Consider the following 19586-nt stretch of genomic DNA (forward strand, 5'->3'; position numbering starts at 1 on the left):
AGCGCTATACAAACCCAGGCCATTTACCATTGTACTCTCTTGCTTCCATATATGACTTACTGTCTGGAGATATGGGGTAATGCATATAAAACGAAAACTCTTCCTATTTTCAAGTTACAAAAAAGAGCTATAAGAATTATAAACCAATCAAACTATATAGAACCAACTAACATTTTGTTTATTAATCTGAATACCCTGAAATTTTATGATTTAGTTGAATAAAAAATGGCACACATAATGTATAAAGCACAAAATAACTTGCTTTGCCCCAGTACTCAGAAGCTGTTTAAAGTCAGAGCGAGTCAATATGACTTAAGGGGAACAGATTTCTTTAAAAAAAAAAACAAGATAAGGACAAATATAAAGCAGAGATGTGTTTCTGTTAGAGGAGTTAACCTGTGGAATTGTTATGACAGTGATTTAAAAAGGTGTAGTTCATTTTCCTTGTTTAAAAATAGAGTATTAGAAAAGTATATATATCAAGAATGAAAAGAAAAAGAAAAAAAAACCTCTTGATTCTTTTGCTTTGATGTAGTTACTTATCTAAGGTGGAAAGTTTGTTTTTTTTCTTGCTTGTTTGTTTGTTTTGTTTTTGCTTTGTTTTATTATTTGCTTCGAGCCCTGTGTACAGGAGCTGCATGCAAAAAGATATTTTGTTAAAAGGGTTGGCGTAATAAGCGAATGCTCAGCCAATACCTTTTGATTAGCCTTGTCTCATGATATCTTGCTTTGTGGTAGATCTTTGTTCTTCACTGAGATATTTGAATGCTAATCAATAAAAAAAAAACATATCACTCACTAAACAATACCGGGATAGACACAACACTTAAAAAGTTAACGGCTACGACAACGGGGAAAAAATGTTTAAAAAGAAGCCTTGCGGTGGATCCAATTCCTCCCACCCAAATGTTATTTAGGTGAAAATAAAACTGCCACTGGACACGTTTGCTTGAGGAATCCATCAGACCAGACCACCTCCATTTGTGAACCCACAGAACCCTCCCCATCCGGCTCTCCCCTCCTCCATCTCCATCTCCTGACACTGAAATCTCTGCTCATTTCTCTTGTTTTTCCCTTATCTGTGAGCCACTCAGTGTGTGTGTGTGTGTGTGTGTGTGTGTGCGCGCGCGCGCGCGCGCATGTGTCTCTCTCTTTTACACAAACAGCACATGTCACTGCACTTGCAACAACTGTAATATGTAATGCACTGGAATTGCCCTGCTGGGCGCCCTACTGTGGGCCAGAGACGCAATTGATTGTCCGAAGCTGTTCAGATCCACGGCGCGAACACCTTCTGACACTTTGTACCGCATTGAGCCATCAGAGGGAGCCCCTCTTGTCAAATCCCAGTTGCACAGCAGCTGCCCTGCTTCTGTGTGTGTGTGTGTGACAGAGAGAGAGAGAGTGCCACGTGCTGTGTATTTAAAAACCAAACACTCAAACAAACCAAAGAGAATGACAGACTCAGAAGGCGATTGTACTGTTTGTGGCAACCGATGATGTCTTGGTCTCCCCTTGTACAGTGCGTCAAGAAGGCATGTGTGGACCAGGAGATGCACTTGCAACAACTTTAATATGTAATGCACAGGACTTGCCAGCTGGGCGCCCTCCTGTGGAACACAGAGGCAATTGATTGTCCCAAGCTGTTCAGATCCACGGCGCGAACACCTTCTGGCACTTTGTACCGCATTGAGCCAGCAGAGGGAGCCCCTCTTGTCAAATCCCAGTTGCACAGCAGCTGCCCAGACAGGCAAGAAATTAAAGGCATGCCCTGAACTCTTGACCCCTACACAGAGAGACATTGTTGCACTTTGCTGCCATGTTAGGGTTCACTTGTCAAAGGTAAAAGAGTTGTACAATCATTACAAAGTTGCTATGAGAGATTATGTTTGTCCTGTTACAAATAGACTGAATAGTTGATTATGAAAATGGTGTGATCATACACCATGGCTTTCACAGTCAGCTGATGTCAACCAAGATTATCTGGGGAAATTTGACTCACATAACAGATAATACCTCTGGTAGTGTTTCCTAATCAATTCCAGGAAACACTGAAGTTGTTGCGGAGGCATGTGTTGTACAAATACTTCCAAAACTTGTCTTTGCCTGCATGTACACATTGCTTCTTTGGTTCAGGTCTGTTATGTGTTTCTACATAGTTGTGTCTTCTAAACCTATTGGCAGAGAATAACTTAATAATAAAAAAAATACAAAACACATGTCTAAGGCAGATTAAAGCCCAACTTAGGCATTCATTAAGTAAATCCACAACTCACTGTTACTGTAACACAGGACAATTTATTAAAGGGGATGAATACAGGAAAACAGCACTGCAGGATAGTCAATCAGTGAACTGAACTACAAAAAGTCAAAAGTGACATCAGGTAGGCTGGAATCATACACGTTACCATCAACAATATAATTGTGAATGTTACACATACTTAAAGAAAGTTTACAACGAGCGAGATGTACTGACAATAGCCAAACACGGGTAAATGTGTAGTAAATGGCAGTGCGGTAAATCTGCCTGGTATGATATTAAATACACTTACTACTTCATTTATCTCAGATCGTTTGTAATGAGCCACGGAAAGCAGTGGTAGCCACTGAAAAGACTAGAAATGGGCGTAATGCATTAGATGTCGGCTGGCGCGCAGCTAACATTTACCACAAAGAAAAAGGGTTAAACGTGTTATTCAGCGTCGTGTAATTTCCGCTAAATCCAGACTCTGTAACCTTAAAGAAACTTTAAATTACTGTGAAAGAAGCTTTCCTATGTATGCTTCACAAATTTTCAAAAGCAGCAGAGAGTACCTGGAGAAATGCTTAAATTGTCAGTTTAGACTAATGAAAGAAATGCTGACTTGGATGTGGCTGTTTTGCATCTCAGTGCTTTACTTTGAGATGTAGTAATACAATCCTATTTCTGAAACAGCTGTGATGCTGTGTAGCATGAATGGAATTATTTGCTAATATTTAAGGCCTGCATTTAATAGAGGTCTGCGGAAATAGTGCAAAAACAACACGTCAAATGCTTAAACTGTCTTTTAACAGCCATTTATCAGAATATCTTTTAAGAAAAGGAGGAATCTCTCCTAGCACCTTGAGGACCTGTTGTTGTGATTTGTATAAATAAAACTGAATTGAACTGGTCAGTTCAAACACTGACAGAGTAGGTGTGATGCAGCTAAATGGGAAACATGCTGCTAAATAAAATAAATTAGCTTGTAAAAATATGAAGTAATAATAGTAATGTTTACAGCAGTACTATCAGTAAGAAAAACAAACCCAAATCAATACACGTGTAAGTGCTGAACATAATATTTACAGCAGTGTGTGGTTTGCTGCATCCTGCTGTTCAGGGTTCAGTTTATCTTCTATAAAAAAGCAAACAGACTCTTTGGACCGGCTGTGCTCAGTCTGCAGTCTTCATGAGACGCCTCTCTCCGAGTTTACCTCAGAGCTTCTTCCCTCGAGATCTCACAAACACAGCAGGCCCTCCTGATCCAGGATGCAGCTTTTGTTCAGAGTTTTTCTGCTGGCTCTGATTCTGCAGAGCTGCAGTGCTGAAGCTGCCGCAAAGGAATGTGACCTCCCACCGAAGTTGCGACAGGAGGTACTGCACAAGGTGGGAACTCACAGAAACATCTGCCAAGTCACTACTTGTTGACTGATACCTCTTTACAGTAAAAGGAGGCTACAAACATATATTTGGTAATTTTTTGGTCTCTTTATTAACAGAAGAGGTCGTTATTTGTTCTATAAACAAAAATCTGCTCAATTAAGGCTAATTTAAAGTTTGAGTTTTAAGTACTGTGAACATTCAATGCATTCTGGAAAAAAAGCATACAGTCAAGGCAATTACATCGTAAGAAGGTTAAATGTTTTTCCTTTCCTTAAAATGTCTTGAAGGAATTCATTACATTAAACAGTATTTGCAGTATTATTTGTATCTCCTGTGCAGTTTAAGGGCAGATGCTACCACATGGGTCTACTTTACCTACATTTTAAGTAATATTAGGAAACTGTAATAAATCCAGAAAACAAATGCTTGTGGGTTTACCCTAGTTCCTCCTCACAGGTGTTTGATTCACGATGGGTTCTGGTGGAAGCGTTCTCAGATTATCCAGCAGGTCTGAGGTTGGTGAAGCATGCCAACAGCTCCCTGATGGAGATGAAGGAGGCATTCAACAATGAAACCTTTCTGTTCATCGAGAGAAACATAGTGTAAGTTTGTCAAACTGAGGACAAACAGCAGTTCAGTACCTGCTTACTTTCTGCAAAAGTTTTTTTTAATTTATTTATTTTATTTACAGCTCTGGAAAATGTCTTGTGTTTCAAGTCAACATGTCCATTCCTGATCCTGAGACTTCCAACCACAGCATGGTTCTGGACAGCCCTGGTAAGTCCAAAACAGGCCCAGACTAGACCTTTTATTAAGACATTTGGATGTGAAAGCAGCCAGAGAAATATCATTAAAAGATCTTTCAAAGTATAAAAACAACTTTCCTAATGTTGTTTGATTTTGGTTGGAAGTGAGAGGTTTGTTCTGATGATTCACAGCAATAAAAAGAAAAAACAAACACTAACACTGCTCCCATGATGTCTGACCTACTGAGATAACACCACAGAGCACAGCAATGTTCTCAGTATGGCCACAAGGTAGCTAACATACCAGTGGCCAGGAGAATTAGACCAGTTTGCAGCATGTGGATACCAAAGAACCTTGTGAAAAGGATTTTTTTTTTTAAACTTCCACTTTTTTATTTATCAAGTGTTAGGCAATTAAAGTTGTCAGTTAAGTTTTTAGAAATCAGAATGTTGACATATTGGTAAAACCTCAACCACAGGAAAATTTTCTTTTAAAATTCCCTTTTGTATATTACAAAATTTGTACTTAAAAAAAGGCAGAAATTGGAATTTCTGATCTCCAAACTAAACTACAGAACTTTTTTTTTTTAGGGGACGCCTGTCTGTCTGTTTGTAGCATCAGTCATGGGGAACTACTTAAAGAAGAAAACAAAATCTTCCAACCAGGTCTCAACTGTTAGTCATTATTGTGGTGAGATGTTAATGATTTTTTTTTTAATGTGTTTCCATTAGGAGTTATGGAGTTTGGCGGGTTGGTGTCTCCATACAATGATCAGGGCCGAGCAGATGTTTACCAGGGCTGTGCAGACTGTCTGACCGTTGTCTACAGCGGCGTCTTTCAGGGAATTCCAGGAAGGCTGTTGCTCATCTACAGTAAGAATGAAACACCCTAACTTTACAGAGTCATCAGTGAGAAACTGAACAGAAAACTCATGCAAACAGGAGATAGAAGTGTCCACTGTGCACTCAGCATCACATCATACCAAGTGAAACACAGACAGTGCCCTGAAAGAAATTCTCACTGAAAAAAAGGAACATCTGAAAGAATTTGACTTTTTTTAAATGAGCAAATCCTAATAATAATGAAAGTTTCAGAAACTTTAAAGCTGACAGTTCAACAGGATCATATCGACCAAGGTGACAATCTTCTGAAATGGAAAACACAAAGCAGAACTCAACACACTGAATTTAGCAGGTGCCCCACAGAGCGTTCTCATGAAGCTACAGTATTGTGAAAAGCCTTGAATGTTTCTGAAAAAGCCATTAAAAGAAGCTAGACCACAAAACTAACTCCAAATGCAAGAGCACCGTGAATAACAAACCTTCCCCTTCGCTCTTGTTGCTATCTTTCTGTCACAAGTCACTCCTGACACTCGACTCCACCCAGCCCACCCTGACTGCACTCTCTTCTTCACCTCTCTGTGGATGGTGGACCCCAAGTTTTTTTGTTTTTTTTTCAGTGCTTTGAATTGTTATTCTCTGCCTTTCAGGAAAAGAAGGGAAGCATACGGACACTGATGAGCTGAAGGCGGGTGAGAGCATCCACAGGAAGCTGGCAGAGTGCCTCAAGTTCAATGTTGAGACAACCTTCATATATGACGGCAAGGCAGGTGAGAGAGAAAATCTGGAAATTAGCTAGCATTTACACTACCTGTTGAAAGGGTTAGTGGTGTTAGTGTGAATAATGCCATTTTCTGCAGTTTCTTTGAAATTGCCTTGCACAGGGTTCAAGTTACATTTTCTCATTTTGTGGGTGTGATCCAGTCAGCAGGCACACGCACATAAACACCATTCCCACAGTTTCCTGAACAGAAGACAAAACAAAATGATTAACTTCTTACTTTTCAGAGTTGTACGAGCCGGGGTTCACTGACTGATGCTACACAACAATCCAGCATCAAATAAGGTTCAGCCACCCTGTTAAATAGGGCACAGATAATGGGCTCATCAGCAGCAGGTGATTGTTGGCAGGTGTAGCTGGCGAGAACAAGAGTTCTCACACACACACACACACAAAGAGAAACGGTCAAAGGAAAAAGAGAGAGATAGGGAGTAAACACAGAACAAAGCAGGAAAGGCGGCAACAACAGCAGGACCCTCTCAGAACAGGCAACATTTGGTTTGGGGGTTACCACCACGACAGCCACCAACCACCTTTCAGCCGCAGCTCAGTGCAGCAGCTTCGGCAATGGAGGTGCGGAACATGGTCCATTCGGACTCAATGTCCGCAGTCTCCCTCAGAATGCTGCTGAAGCTCTGCCGGAGGTGTACAATGAAGATCTCGGAGACCGGGGCCTCTGCTAGACGTTCCCAGCACACCCTCACTATACGTTTAGGCGCACCATCTCTGTCCAGCATCCTCCCCTTCCACCTGATTCAACTCACCACCAGGTGGTGATCTGTTGACAGCTCAGCCCCTCTCTTTACATATCCAGAATATGACTAGACACTCGAGTCTGGTGATACGATTACAAAATCGATCATTGACCTGTGGCCCAGAGCGTCCTGGTGCCATGTGCACTTATGGACACTCTTATGTTTGAACATGGTGCTCATTATGGCCAAACTGTGGTTTGCACAGAAGACGACAGCCAGGACCCGTTTCCCTGCCAAAGGCGCAGAGAAGACACCAATTTGTCACATAAAATGACCTCTTCATCTTCTTTCTGCTGCAGCAATGACAGTACTGTTGATGAACTGCCTCTGTGTGAGTACATTGTAACATCATGATATCAACAACAATGGACCTGTTTTCACCCTACCCTGTACTGTCATTAATAGACGAGTTAGGAAAATATAACATTTGAAGACAATTGCAGAAAATACACAGCAAATCCAGCATGTCCAAATTAACACTGTCAGATTTGATTTCAACACTATTAAAGTGTCTATATGGGTCCACACCAGAGAGTGTTAATTTAACTCTTTTTGGAGAGTTGGTACGTTAACTCTGATTTAGTGTTAAACACCAAATCTGTCTGGAGTTGATAATTTAACACTTGGTGTTAAGAGTTTATATATTAACCTCTTAAGCCCCAAGCCTACCTGATCTCCTGCCTTTTGCCCCCGTATCAGGGGGCGTTGGGGCTTAAGAGGTTAACTCTCAAAGAGTATTTTAGTTTAACTACGTAAGAGTTATCTTCTAATTAATTCTGAAAAGCGGGAATTTTACTGTTCTGAACTTCTAGAAATTTCTTTTGGAAATAAACATTTACTAAAAAGATGCAATGGTTTTTGAAAAACATTTATTCTGAACTGCGCACCACAATTTCAAAACATTTTCTGAAAGATGTAACAGTGTACATGTTTTCACTTTCATTAGAATTTTGTTTATCAAAAGGTCTGACATAGGTGAGCTGGTAAATGCAAATAACAGCATTCTCATCACTTATTTCTTCAATACAATATACATGTCCTTCATTCATCACTTTGTGGAACTGCAACGCACTTCTGCTCTCCCCCATATTCCATCTTCACAAGCATATCCTATGTGGAGATTGAATAAAAATTAGCTGACACTAATTAATGGCACAAATAATCCAGTAATCAATTGCTGCACAGTAAAAAAAAAAAAAAAAAAAAAAGGAATCCTTTTTGAGCCATTACTTGTGTAAAGTATTTTCCCAAAAGACAAGGACACAGGCAACAGGTAATACTGAACTAAATGTAAAACCGCAAACTTTTTCATTTTTACCTAAACCGTGTGCACAAAACTCTGGAGGGATCTAAATGCTAACGTAGAACCCAGTCAGGACGTCTGCTACTGCTGTTTGCTCGTTTTTTTTATGGGAGATCATTTTCAGGCTTCAAGTAGCACCATTATGCCAACATTTCACATTCTAGACATTGTTTTAGGTGCACTTGACCAAAAAATCTGACTGAAAATTCACATGCAAGCTTTTTTTCAAGGCTGTGGTATTTGCCCGCAAACAATACCTTTCAGCTAGCTAAAACAGAATATTATGCTATCAGCGAGCAACATGGCTAATGCCTTTCACACAGCTTTGTCTCAACTCCAAAGACCCACAGAAGTAAAAGCTAATAATAATAATTGAAACAGTCTTTGAAAAAATGACTTACCAAGCATGGCAAACAACTCAAATATGTAGAGCAAAATGTTCTGAAATGGCTTCACTTCAGCTTCGATTGGAGCCTATGGTGCTGGGGGTGGAGTCTGTGAATTTACTCTATTAGTGTCATAGCCCCTCTAGGAGTTCAGAGTTAAGAGGTCAAGAGTTAATGTTTCCATTGTAACACCTCCAGATTTGAAATAGAAACACTCATTTTTAACACTCGATTTTAACTACTATCATTCTACACCTCAGTTACATTAAAAGAATGTGACTGTACTTAGAGTAAAATTAACTCTAAGACTACTAACAACAAAACATTTAACACTTTTGAATTTGCTGTGTATTAATGAAACTAGGATGGGTGATATTGCCCACACATAATATCACAATATTATGATGAGTGATTAAATATTATCAGTGTATTCTCATGATAGCACTAAATTTCACAATATGACAAAATACAGAAAAATACACCGGTAGCTTTGAGTGCAATAGCTTTATTGTGAAAAATGGGTCCTTTTGGGTCCTTTTCTCTTGTAAAGAGTTCTAGGCCAGCCTGGTCTGTTTCCGCGAAGTATGGCAGACATCTACTTTGCCGCGATGATGTGGTGGTCCCCATTTTTAAGCAGGGGGGACGGAGGGTGTGTTCCAACTACAGGGGAATCACACTCCTCAGCCTCCCTGGGAAAGTCTATGCCAGGGTGATGGAAAGGAGAGTCTGTCCGTTAGTCGAACCTCAGATACAGGAGGAACAAAGCGGTTTTCGTCCTGGTCGTGGAACACAGGATCAGCTCTTTTCCCTCTCGAGGATAAAGTGTGCATGGGAGTTTGTCCAACCAGTCTACATGTGTTTTGTGTACATCGAGAAGGCATTCGACCGTGTCCCTCTGGGAGTCCTGTGGTAGGTGCTGCGGGAGTATGGGGTGTCTGGCCCATTGCTACGGGCCATTAGATCCCATACAACCCTCACTACTCTCACCTATGGTCACGAGCTGTGGGTAGTGACCGAAAGAACGAGATCACAAATACAAGCGGCAGAAATGAGCTTCCTCCAAAGGGTGGCTGGCCTCTCACCTTAGAGATAGGGTGAGAAGTTCAGCCATCCAGGAGGGGCTCAGAGAAGAGCTGCTGCTCCTTCACATCGAAAGGAGCCAGTTGAGGTGGTTTGGGCATCTGACCAGAATGCCTCCTGGGTGAGGTGTTCCGGGCATGTCCCACTGGGAGGAGGCCCCGGGGCAGACCCAGGACAACCTGGAGAGTTTATATCTCTCAGCTGGACTGAGAACGCCAGGGTGTTCCCCCGGACAAGCTGGAGGAGGTGACTGGGGAGAGGAAGGCCTGGGCTTCTCTGCTTAGGCTGCTGCACCCGCGACCCGGCCATCATGAATCATCATGAATCATGAATGATATGATATGGCGTACCCCTAATTAGTAATACTAAAATAGTTATTTTTACAGGTGCTCTGATGAAATTTGCAAAAATGGTTGAAAATCAGCTGAACCATTTCCTCAGAATAATTTTCAGTGTGATAGATTTTCTATGTACAGCTTGTTCCTGAAAGCAGTGAATGAAGCCCAGCTGTAAAGCTCTAGCAGCTCAGACTGAATATGCATGTCTTCGTGCGCTGATGCAGAAAATGTCTAAATGTTGTTCTGCTTGATTCTGATCTGCTGCTGAGTCTCTCATTAATCAACATTAAACATTCATCTCTGTGCTACATGAACTTCACTGTGATTTTACTTCATAGCTCACCATTTTATTATCAAAATCTGATGACGTCTGAGTGAAGGAAGTGGCACTGGCAGGGATCGTTTTGTTTTGAACAGTAACATGACATGTGTAATGCACGTTTTTATCTGAGTATGTTTAAGAACCTGAAGTTGAGAGTCTGGTTTAGAGAGAGTTGACTGTCAGCATTGAGCCTAACAATAAAGCCATGACCCAAAAACACAGAATCAGAGCAGAAGCCTTCCTATGAAAATCATAAAAGCAAACATCAATGACTCAGTAGTGTTGCAATGAATCAATTTCATTAGACTGAGCTTCTTTATTGTTCTAACAAATACGAATCAAATAAAATTGAAATAAAAATGAAACCTCAACAAAAACTTCAGAAACACCATCCTGTCAGATGATGTGGTTTGATCCCTCATCTGTGGAGACCAGGGCTGTGTAGAGATGTTTAAAGGAGCGGGTGCTCAAAGTTAAAAAAGGGGCACATTCCATCTAGAATCTAATATGGAATCTTATCATACTATATCACTGTCATCAGGTGGGGACAAAGCAAACATAGGCCATGTTTACCTGATGGGTACAATGTCTCTCCTGCTGATGATAGTGCTGGAGGGCAGGGCTCCACTGATCTGAGACTGTAGACGTTAAAGAGTCCACAGGAGAGATGGGAGCTGATCAAGTGTTATGTGATAATAATACAATTCAAATATTGGTGACAGTGCTTGGAACTATAAGGCAACAAACTGTGAGAAAAAACTAGACTCTGCCTGTGACTCACTCTTTGCCTCTCTTCCTTCATCTCATCATCTCATCTATTACTCTCCACTTGCTGTCCATCTGAGAACAAGGCACAATTTGCTGTTGTATTAATCTGTTCTTTAATTATCCACACTCAAAAACTCCTGCACCCAATCCATAATAAAGTAATAATAGAAACCGTTATAGAACCAAAACATTGTGTTTATTATTGTTTTTATACTTGAATATCTCTGCAATGCAACAACTGGTACAGGTGTTATTGTTACCTGTGCTCTTTGTAATCCAGCTGCTGAGGGATCCACAGCCTCACACAGCTCCTTATGTAGCTGTTGCTGTTCTGAGAGTCTATGGTGCATGTGGTGTGATATGCCCATGTAGAAAGGACGGCACTGAGACGCTGGACTTGCCTTTACTCTGGGCTCCCTTTTTATTCTATTATTTTCCTCTTTTTTTTCAAAACATAACAGTTAACAAAAGACATATATATTTCTACAATACAACATCATCAAAGTCTTTCTTTAAAAGTTCTAGCTGAAACCAAATGTGTTATCAGTAGTGGCAGTATTGAGATCCTGTTTCTCTTTATTCTTTCTTCTACCTTGTGTTCCTGTTTCTCTTTATTATGTGAATGCCTTACTACATTCAAACAATAAAGAGACCCTACACCCGTTTTAAGCACAAAGTTCAGCTTCTTCACCTCTTTTCAGCAGAAAATGAAGTGTCTACATCTGTTTTAAGCTGAAAGTCCAGCTTCTTCACCTCTTTTCTGCAAAAACTTAAGCTTTTCACCTCTTTTCAGCACAAATTTGAGCTTCTTCACCTCTTTTCAGCAAAAAGTTCAGCTCCTTCAGGTCTTTTTAGCAGAAACTTCATCTTCTTTACCTCTTTCCAGCAGATAGTTCTGCTTCTTCAGCTGTGTTCAGCAGATTCCACTACATGGCATTCACACTACATTTTTGCAGGAAATGCAACTTTTTCTAGTTCTAGTTGCTCCGTTTCTTTGGTGGTTAACTACTCCCTCAGTTTTCATCCAATTTCCACCATTAAAACGTTAAACTGTTCTGCTACTTCTGCTAATTCCTGCTATATCTTTAGGTTCTGATAACGTTTGTACTTCTTGAATTATTAAGCTTTTTATCCCATTTTTTTTGGCCCATTTCAATGAATAGGACCACATTACGAGTGTGCTCACTGATGTAGCTCGCCGGGGTGAGCTGTGTTTTAGCTCAGTGAGATGAGCAGCTGTTTTGAGACTGGGAGGTCTGGGTTTGAATCTCGGCCATGGCAACTTTTTCATGTCTTTTCAACACAAATTTCAGCTTCTTCAACCCTTTTCCACAGAATTTTCAGGTTCTTCACCCCTTTTCAGCAGAAAGTTTAACTTCTTCACCTTTTTTAAGCACAAATTTTAGTTTCTTCACCTCTTTTCAGCAGATAGTTCTGCTTTTTCAGCTGTTTTCAGCAGATTGTACTACATGGCTTTCACACTGGATTTTCACAGGAAATGCAACTTATTCTAGTTTATTTATTTTTCTCCTTATGGTAACTGAGAGATGAGAGCCATTATATCTCCCTTTTCCCTAACCAACAACAACAATAACATATAAAAACAGCTTTTTATACAACAGTATCAACTAAAACTTGTACTTAACAGAGCCTACCTAATACAAAGAAAACAGCACACAGTTGTCATCAACAGCGTAAATAGCAACTGCAACATTCAGTGCTGTTAGCAAGGATTATAACAATTACAATCTCATAGAGAAACATTAGAACTAAGTGCAAGTCAAAAAGCACCCAACTAACTAACGAGTATTAGATTAGCATGTTAACTAAAAATTCTACTCGGGAAGAAAGTTAGTACCGATGCATCAAAATGCTTGTAACTTTGAGGGTATGTGCTAGTACTGCTTACAATCAAAACAGATGTTGACAATTACCAGTATGAGAATGTTTTCACTAATACACATACAAAATTGACAACAGCATTGCTCACAAGCACCTACCACCAGCTTGGGAGTATTTTCGTTTGCTGAGGCATGCGCTGTGCAGCAATTTGGAACCTTAACCGTTGCAGTTCGGTATTTGTCCACCAGGTGGCTCTAACTATTCACAAAGCACATCAATTTTGAGGAAATTCATTAAGTTGTTTTCTAACTCTGTTACACTTATGTCACTGTTTCCTCCTCATGTCCTTACTGTGCATATCTGGACAATGATATTTCATGAGTAATAATTTAAAAAATCTATACATATAAAACACAGGGTGACAGGGTGACTGTAGCTCAGGTGGTAGAGCAGGTCATCTACTGATCGGAAGGTTGGTGGTTCGATTCCTGGCTTCGCCTAGTCTGCATGCCAAATATCCTTGGGCAAGATACTAACCCCAAATTGCTCTCCGATGCATCCATCGGAGTATGAATGTGTGTGAATGTTAGCTATAAAGCACTTAGAAAAATGTGCTGGTGTGAATGGGTGAATGCACAAGTTGTGTAAAGCGCTTTGAGTGCTCAGATGAGTAGAAAAGCGCTATATAAGAACCAGTCCATTTACCATTTACACACACACACACGTACAGTGACATTTTAAATTATCTCCAGAATACTGTATATACTATGGCCACAACTTTGCATCATGGTGCTGATCCAGAATCCTTCCCTTATTATTTATTCCTAGTGCTATAATAATAATAAAGTAAGAATAAAACATATAAAATAATGTATTTATGATGATTCAGTTTGTTTGACTATCCTCTCTGTGCAGGCAGAAACTTTATTAAATGTTTAAACTGTAGAGATACAATAATGTTGCTGCTGTAAAATTAGCATTTTGTCCTATCTGAAATAAAAATCTAATGTAATCTGTTTCTCAATGTATTTTTAAAACACAGTGATTTTTCCTAATATCATAATTATAATAATTCATAATTCAAATTCAAATTCAAATTCAAATTCAAATTTTATTTGTCACACACACACAACCATACACAGTATGACATGGGGGTGAAATGCTTGTAGCTGCGCAATGCCCGACCATTAAATGACAGAAAAAAAGTTTTACAGTATTACAGTATTTACAATCTACTACAAAATTTACAAATTAACTTAGGAATTTACAGTAAAAATAAAAATAAAAATAAATAAAAATGTGCAAACAGCAGAGAGAGATTATAAAGATTATAAATTATAGGAAATTGTAGGAAATGTGTGGTGGTGCGTGTGGTGATGTGATGTGTGTGAAAGTCCAGTCTTATAGTGATGTGTGTGGGAGAGTCCAGTCCTACACCTGGTTCAGGGCCCGAATAGCCTGGGGGAAGAAGCTCCTCCTCATTCTCTCTGTTTTGGCCTTAAGGGAGCGGAAGCGCTTCCCAGACCTCAACAGTGAGAAGAGTCCATTGTTGGGATGGGAGAGGTCCATCATAATCTTCCTAGCTTTGGACTTGCACCGCTTGGTGTAGATGGACAGCAGGTCAGGGAGCTCTGATTGAATGATGCGTTCGGCTGAGCGCACCACTCTTTGCAGATCTCGTCTGTCCTGCTTGGTGCTGTTCCCAAACCAGGTGCAGATGTTTGCCGTCAGGACGCTCTCGATGGTGCAGCAGTAGAAGTTCTTGAGCACCTTCAGTGGCAGATGGAAGTCTCTAAGTCTTCTGAGGAAGAAGAGACGCTGACGGGCTTTCTTAACCTGGGTGTTGATGTGGCAGGACCATGACAGGTCCTGAGTGATGTGGACACCCAGGTATCGGAAACTGTCCACTCTCTCCACTGGCGTGCCACTGATGATGAGGGGTTTGTAATTCCTCGCCTGCTTTGTGGTGAAGTCCACGATCAGCTCCTTAGTCTTGCTGATGTTTAGGAGGAGGTTATTCTCCTGGCACCAGGTCTCCAGGTTCCTAATCTCCTCCAGGTAGGCCGTCTCGATGTTGTCGGAGATCAGGCCTACAACAACAGTGTCATCAGCAAACTTGACAATGGAGGTGGTGTCTGATGTGGCTACACAGTCAAAAGTGTACAGTGAGTACAGCAGGGGGCTTAAAACGCAGCCCTGAGGCACTCCAGTGCTGAGTGAGATGGAGGGGGAGACTTGTTTTCCCACCCTCACTGATTGGGGTCTGTCTGTGAGGAAGTTGAGGATCCACTGACACAGTGATGAGCTGAGTCCTAGATCCGTCAACTTGGTGAAAAGCTTAGAGGGAATTATTGTGTTGAATGCTGAACGTCCACAAACAGCATCCTAACATAATTCACTCTGCCAGTGTCCAGGTGACTCAGGGATGTGTGGAGCAGGTGAGATATGGCATCGTCTGTGGAACGATTAGTCCGGTAAGCAAACTGAAGTGAGTCGATGGTGGCAGGAAGTGAAGAAGTGATGTGATCTCTCATCAGTCTTTCAAAACACTTCATCACAATTGAGGTCAGTGCTACTGGACGGTAGTCATTGTGGCAAGCGGGCTGTTGTTTCTTTGGAACAGGAACTATAATGGACTGTTTGAAGCACGTGGGAACCACAGCTTGGGCCAGGGAGAGGTTGAAGATCTCCGTGAACACCGGTGTTAGCTGGTCAGCGCAGGCTCTCAGGACCCGGCCAGGGATTGCATCTGGTCCTGCTGCCTTCCTGGTGTTCACCCTCCTGAAGGTGTTCCTCACGGCATGCTCTGTGATGATGAATGCATTTTCTTCACTGGTGCACTCCGAGCGCGCGCAGCCGTTTGTTGTTTTAATTGCTGCGGCGTCGAAGCGAGCATAAAACGTGTTCAGCTCATCAGCCAGTGAAGCATCGGCATTCATCATTGAAGAAGCTGGTCGTTTATAGTCCGTTATAGTCCGCAGTCCTTTCCACAGGCTCCTAGAGTCGCACTGTCGTAGCTGTGACTCTAGTTTTTCCCCGTAGCTCCGCTTTGCCTTTCTGACCGCGCTGCGCACGTTGTAGGACGCAGCCTTGTATAGGTCCATATTACCGGAGACGAGCCCTTCATTGTAGGCAGCGGTGCGTGATCTCAGAGCGTCGCGGATGTTTTTATCCACCCACGGCTTCTGGTTGGGAAACGTTCGGATGATAGTTCTTTCTGCTGTGTCGTCCGCTAGTTTCCCGATAAATCCCACAACCGCTTCCATAAACATGTTGATGTCATCAGAGCTGCGCCGAAACATGTCCCAGTCTGCGTCATCCAGTGCGTCATCCAGTGCGTCCTGCAGCGCGGCCACTGATTGGTCCGTCCAGCGGGCGACCTCCCTCCTGATTGGTGGTTGCTGCTTTAGCCTTTGTTTGTAAGCAGGCATGAGGAAGATGGCGGCATGGTCCGATTTCCCAAATGCCGGCAGGGGTTGAGCCTTGTAACAGTTCTTGAACGGGGTGTAGCAGTGGTCTAATGTCCTAGTGCCCCGGGTGGGGCAGTTGATGTGCTGGTGAAGGTTGTGAAATGTCCGTTTGAGATTCACTCTGTTAAAATCTCCCATAACAATGAGTGCGGCATCTTGGTGAAGTGTTTGTTGATGTGTGAGAGCCTCATGTAGCTCACATAAGGCAGTGTCCGAGTCCACGTGTGGCGGAATGTAAACAGTGCAGGCAATGACCGCAGTGAATTCCAGAGGGAGATAGAAAGGGCGACATTTAACGATCAAAAGTTCCAGATTGGGCGAGCAAGAGCGTGTGAGTGGGAAGATGTTTGTGCTGTCGCACCATCTGTTGTTCACCATCAAACACACTCCACCACCTCTTTTCTTCCCCGACTCCATTGTCCTGTCCATACGGTAAACCGAAAAGAACCCCGTCGGCTGCACGGCGTGGTCTGGTATCGCTGGGTTCAGCCAAGTCTCGGTGAAGCAGAGGAGGTTGCAGTCCCGAATGTCTCTCTGGAACTTGATTCTGGCTCTGAGGTCATCAAGCTTGTTCTCGATGGATTGAACATTGGCTAGCAGGATACTGGGCATGGGTGCGCGGTGTGCGCGAGCCCGTAGCCTGTTCCTGATGCCGGCTTGTTTACCTCGAGGCCGTCGCTTAGGGTCGCGTCCTTTGTTCTCTCTCAGGATCTCCTTTGGCCAGGTTGGGTCCGGAGTTAAACATGGTGAAATGTTCGTGTATTGTAGACCATTATTTGTCTATTTATTATTTATTTACACATAATTATGTGGATATGCATATTAGATAGTTTTCAGTCAAATATAAGTCCTCCACAAAGGCAGGAAAAGACCTGTAACTTACTTTAAAACTAAACATGTTCCCTAAAACGGTGACAGAGCTACAGACCCCTAACACCCTTACCCAGTCAGCTAGCAGCTATGACCAGCACTACTTGTGCAGTTAATAACAGGACAGGTAATGTTTGTCACGCTGTTGCACACACAGTACGCTCATTAGTTTCAAATTGTCAGTTGCCACAAGACAACTTACCAACGTGTCCATAATAAGCTAATACTGCTGTGTGCTATAGACTACAGTGTACGCAGTACAGCTACTTACTGGTTTTTGATGCATCAGTCTGCATCTCCCAGTTATTTTGTCTGTTTCTCCTACAGCTTCACACTGCTCAGGCGGAAAAAATGCGCGTGCTCTTTGCGAGCTCATTTCTGGTTCGTAACCAGTGCGCTCTGCTGTCAAGGGAGATCATTGGGCAATGGTAGTCATGTGACTGATGCAAGCCAGATCCTTTAATCTAGCAAAACTGTGATTAATAGTTAAATGTTATTATTGAGCAATGTTCCCTCTAATGTTTCATGTGTCTGAGCGAACACACAAACTCCCTGAGCGATCCCTTGGACCACTGTGAGCAACATCTGATGTGTGCACCGTGGTCACGCCGGCATCTAATCCATCCAAGTTACATGTTTATTAAAATAATCAAATTACAGCATTTACATTTATGTTAGACTATGTTAGACTTTTAATTAACTGCTTTATCCCACTTACAATGAAAATGTAAAAAATCTTGTTCATGATCTGTGTAGTATGTTAACACTATTGGAAGTAAAAATAACTTGAACTCCAATTTTAAAAACACAACTTTCTTTCTTTGTCTTTTTTTCATAAAGCTCTGACTTGTATTATGAGTCTGTGGTCTGGGAGAGACCTGTAACTCTCTGTCTGCAAAATATAGTATATAATGACCAATGTTGGGCAATTAATTATATAGTTACTTCTTCAAAAAAGTAACTCAGTTTTTTGCAGCTTTTTTTTAATGCAGCCAAGGCGTTTTTAAATAAACATTTCAAACTATTTACAGAACAATCAGCTGCTCTGCATCAAATCTGATGCCACACAAATTATTTGTGCCATTCCAAAAAATGATTTCTGTCCACTATGAGATGAAGGAGAACAACAGCCTGATACCTGCAGGCCTGACAACAGCAGATGTATCACTGCTGTAACACCTGTAACACTCAGCAGTCACCTCATTGTTCTGACACACAACACAACTATTGACTACACTACACACTAACTACACACTAACTACACACGATTTGTGCTAAACGTCGCAAATCTCTCAAATCTCAAAACACCGCCATCACTCCTAAAACTTCCCCCCGTGTCTTAACAATTAGATGCCACGTTGCCATATCATTTTTTGATTGGTCGACATGGTACTTTTTTCGACCAATAGGAAGGCTGAGTTTTTTTTGGTTTTGTTTTTGCTCACAGGCGTTCCAGTGTTTTCCTTATAAAACGCAGTTTTTACCGTTTCTTCCCGCAGTAAATCTAAATAACGATAGTATTCAGGAAGAAAACCAAACATTGCAGATATTTTTATCATAACTCTGGTTTTACGTGGCCAATCAACACAATTTAAAAACTGGTATAAAGTCCACACTTTTCCCGTCAGTTGTTCCGTCTGTCCTGCTCACATCTCCAATGGTTGTACACGTTGTCATTAACGTGGCTTCACTCCACATCAGCCACACTGCTTTGCTAGCTAAAACACCGGTGTCGGCACATAAGGACGCTGTCATCAACCACGTTGATTAGCTGCGTATATACGAATGTGAATCGCATCATTGGCTGGACTATGGGATAAGGTGGCATCGTTCTAATCCCATACGGGAGCAGCCAGTGACTTACTGACTAACACTGCAAAACAGAATTGTTGAAATTTTAATTTCAATTCAGGTTAGATTTTTTTTTTTGTGCGCAACGCAGATTTTCTGTGCGCAGAGACCGTGCCAGCAGTGTGCAATTGCGCACGTGCGCAGCTTAGAGGGAACATTGTTATTGAGGGGTACAGGCAGGACTCCACATACATACACACATGAAAATAATAATAGTAATTTAAAAAAAATTATAAAAATTTGCCTCAAAAAAAGGGCACTTGGGGCACCCATCAGGGAAGGGGCAGGTGCTCAAGCCCCTTCTGCCCCCACGTCTGCACATGCCTGGTGGGGACAGCTGTTGGTCCAGGCCTGCGTGGAAGAAGGTGGAGTAAAGCCAGTGGTGTTGTTAGGCCTATTTTAGGGGTGCTGAAGCCTCCCTAAAGCTGTGTGGCAGGTCAAATTGCTGACTCAAGTCTCGTCTCTGTTTCTGCAGATTTTTGTCTCGAAAAGAAGGAAGAAGAGAGAGACGCCTGAAGACGACGAGACGAGTTTTAGTTCAGAATCTTGAATTTGATCTGATGACTTTATTTCACTCTGAAGAGTAAAGACTGAACCGTAACCACAGAC

At 41.7% G+C, this 19586-nt stretch overlaps 1 protein-coding gene and 1 long non-coding RNA gene across 4 annotated transcripts; one reads left to right on the forward strand and one right to left on the reverse strand.

Moving 5' to 3' along the window:
* Positions 1-1096: 1096 nt before the first annotated feature.
* LOC146492447 (uncharacterized) lies at positions 1097-13197 on the reverse strand. Its single transcript, XR_014871927.1, has 2 exons — positions 7473-13197; positions 1097-7396 (listed from the first exon to the last, which is right to left on the reverse strand). It is a non-coding gene; the product is annotated as an uncharacterized LOC146492447 (long non-coding RNA).
* LOC146492448 (saxitoxin and tetrodotoxin-binding protein 2-like) lies at positions 3398-19585 on the forward strand. Of its 3 annotated transcripts, XM_085148555.1 has the most exons (7): positions 3398-3628; positions 4082-4227; positions 4317-4402; positions 5104-5244; positions 5862-5981; positions 6953-7078; positions 19453-19585. In XM_085148555.1, the coding sequence occupies exons 1-7, from the start codon at positions 3512-3514 to the stop codon at positions 19491-19493; spliced, it is 777 nt and encodes a 258-aa protein (XP_085004681.1). In that variant the 5' UTR covers positions 3398-3511; the 3' UTR covers positions 19494-19585. The 3 variants fall into 3 exon arrangements, with proteins under 3 accessions (XP_085004681.1, XP_085004683.1, XP_085004682.1); XM_085148557.1 differs by lacking the exon at positions 6953-7078 and having other exon boundaries at positions 3401-3628; positions 5862-5977; XM_085148556.1 differs by lacking the exon at positions 6953-7078 and having other exon boundaries at positions 3404-3628.
* The last annotated feature ends 1 nt before the right edge of the window (position 19586 follows it).

Source organism: Neolamprologus multifasciatus, chromosome 22 (genome assembly GCF_963576455.1).
Source record: "Neolamprologus multifasciatus chromosome 22, fNeoMul1.2, whole genome shotgun sequence".
Classification (NCBI taxonomy): domain Eukaryota; kingdom Metazoa; phylum Chordata; class Actinopteri; order Cichliformes; family Cichlidae; genus Neolamprologus; species Neolamprologus multifasciatus.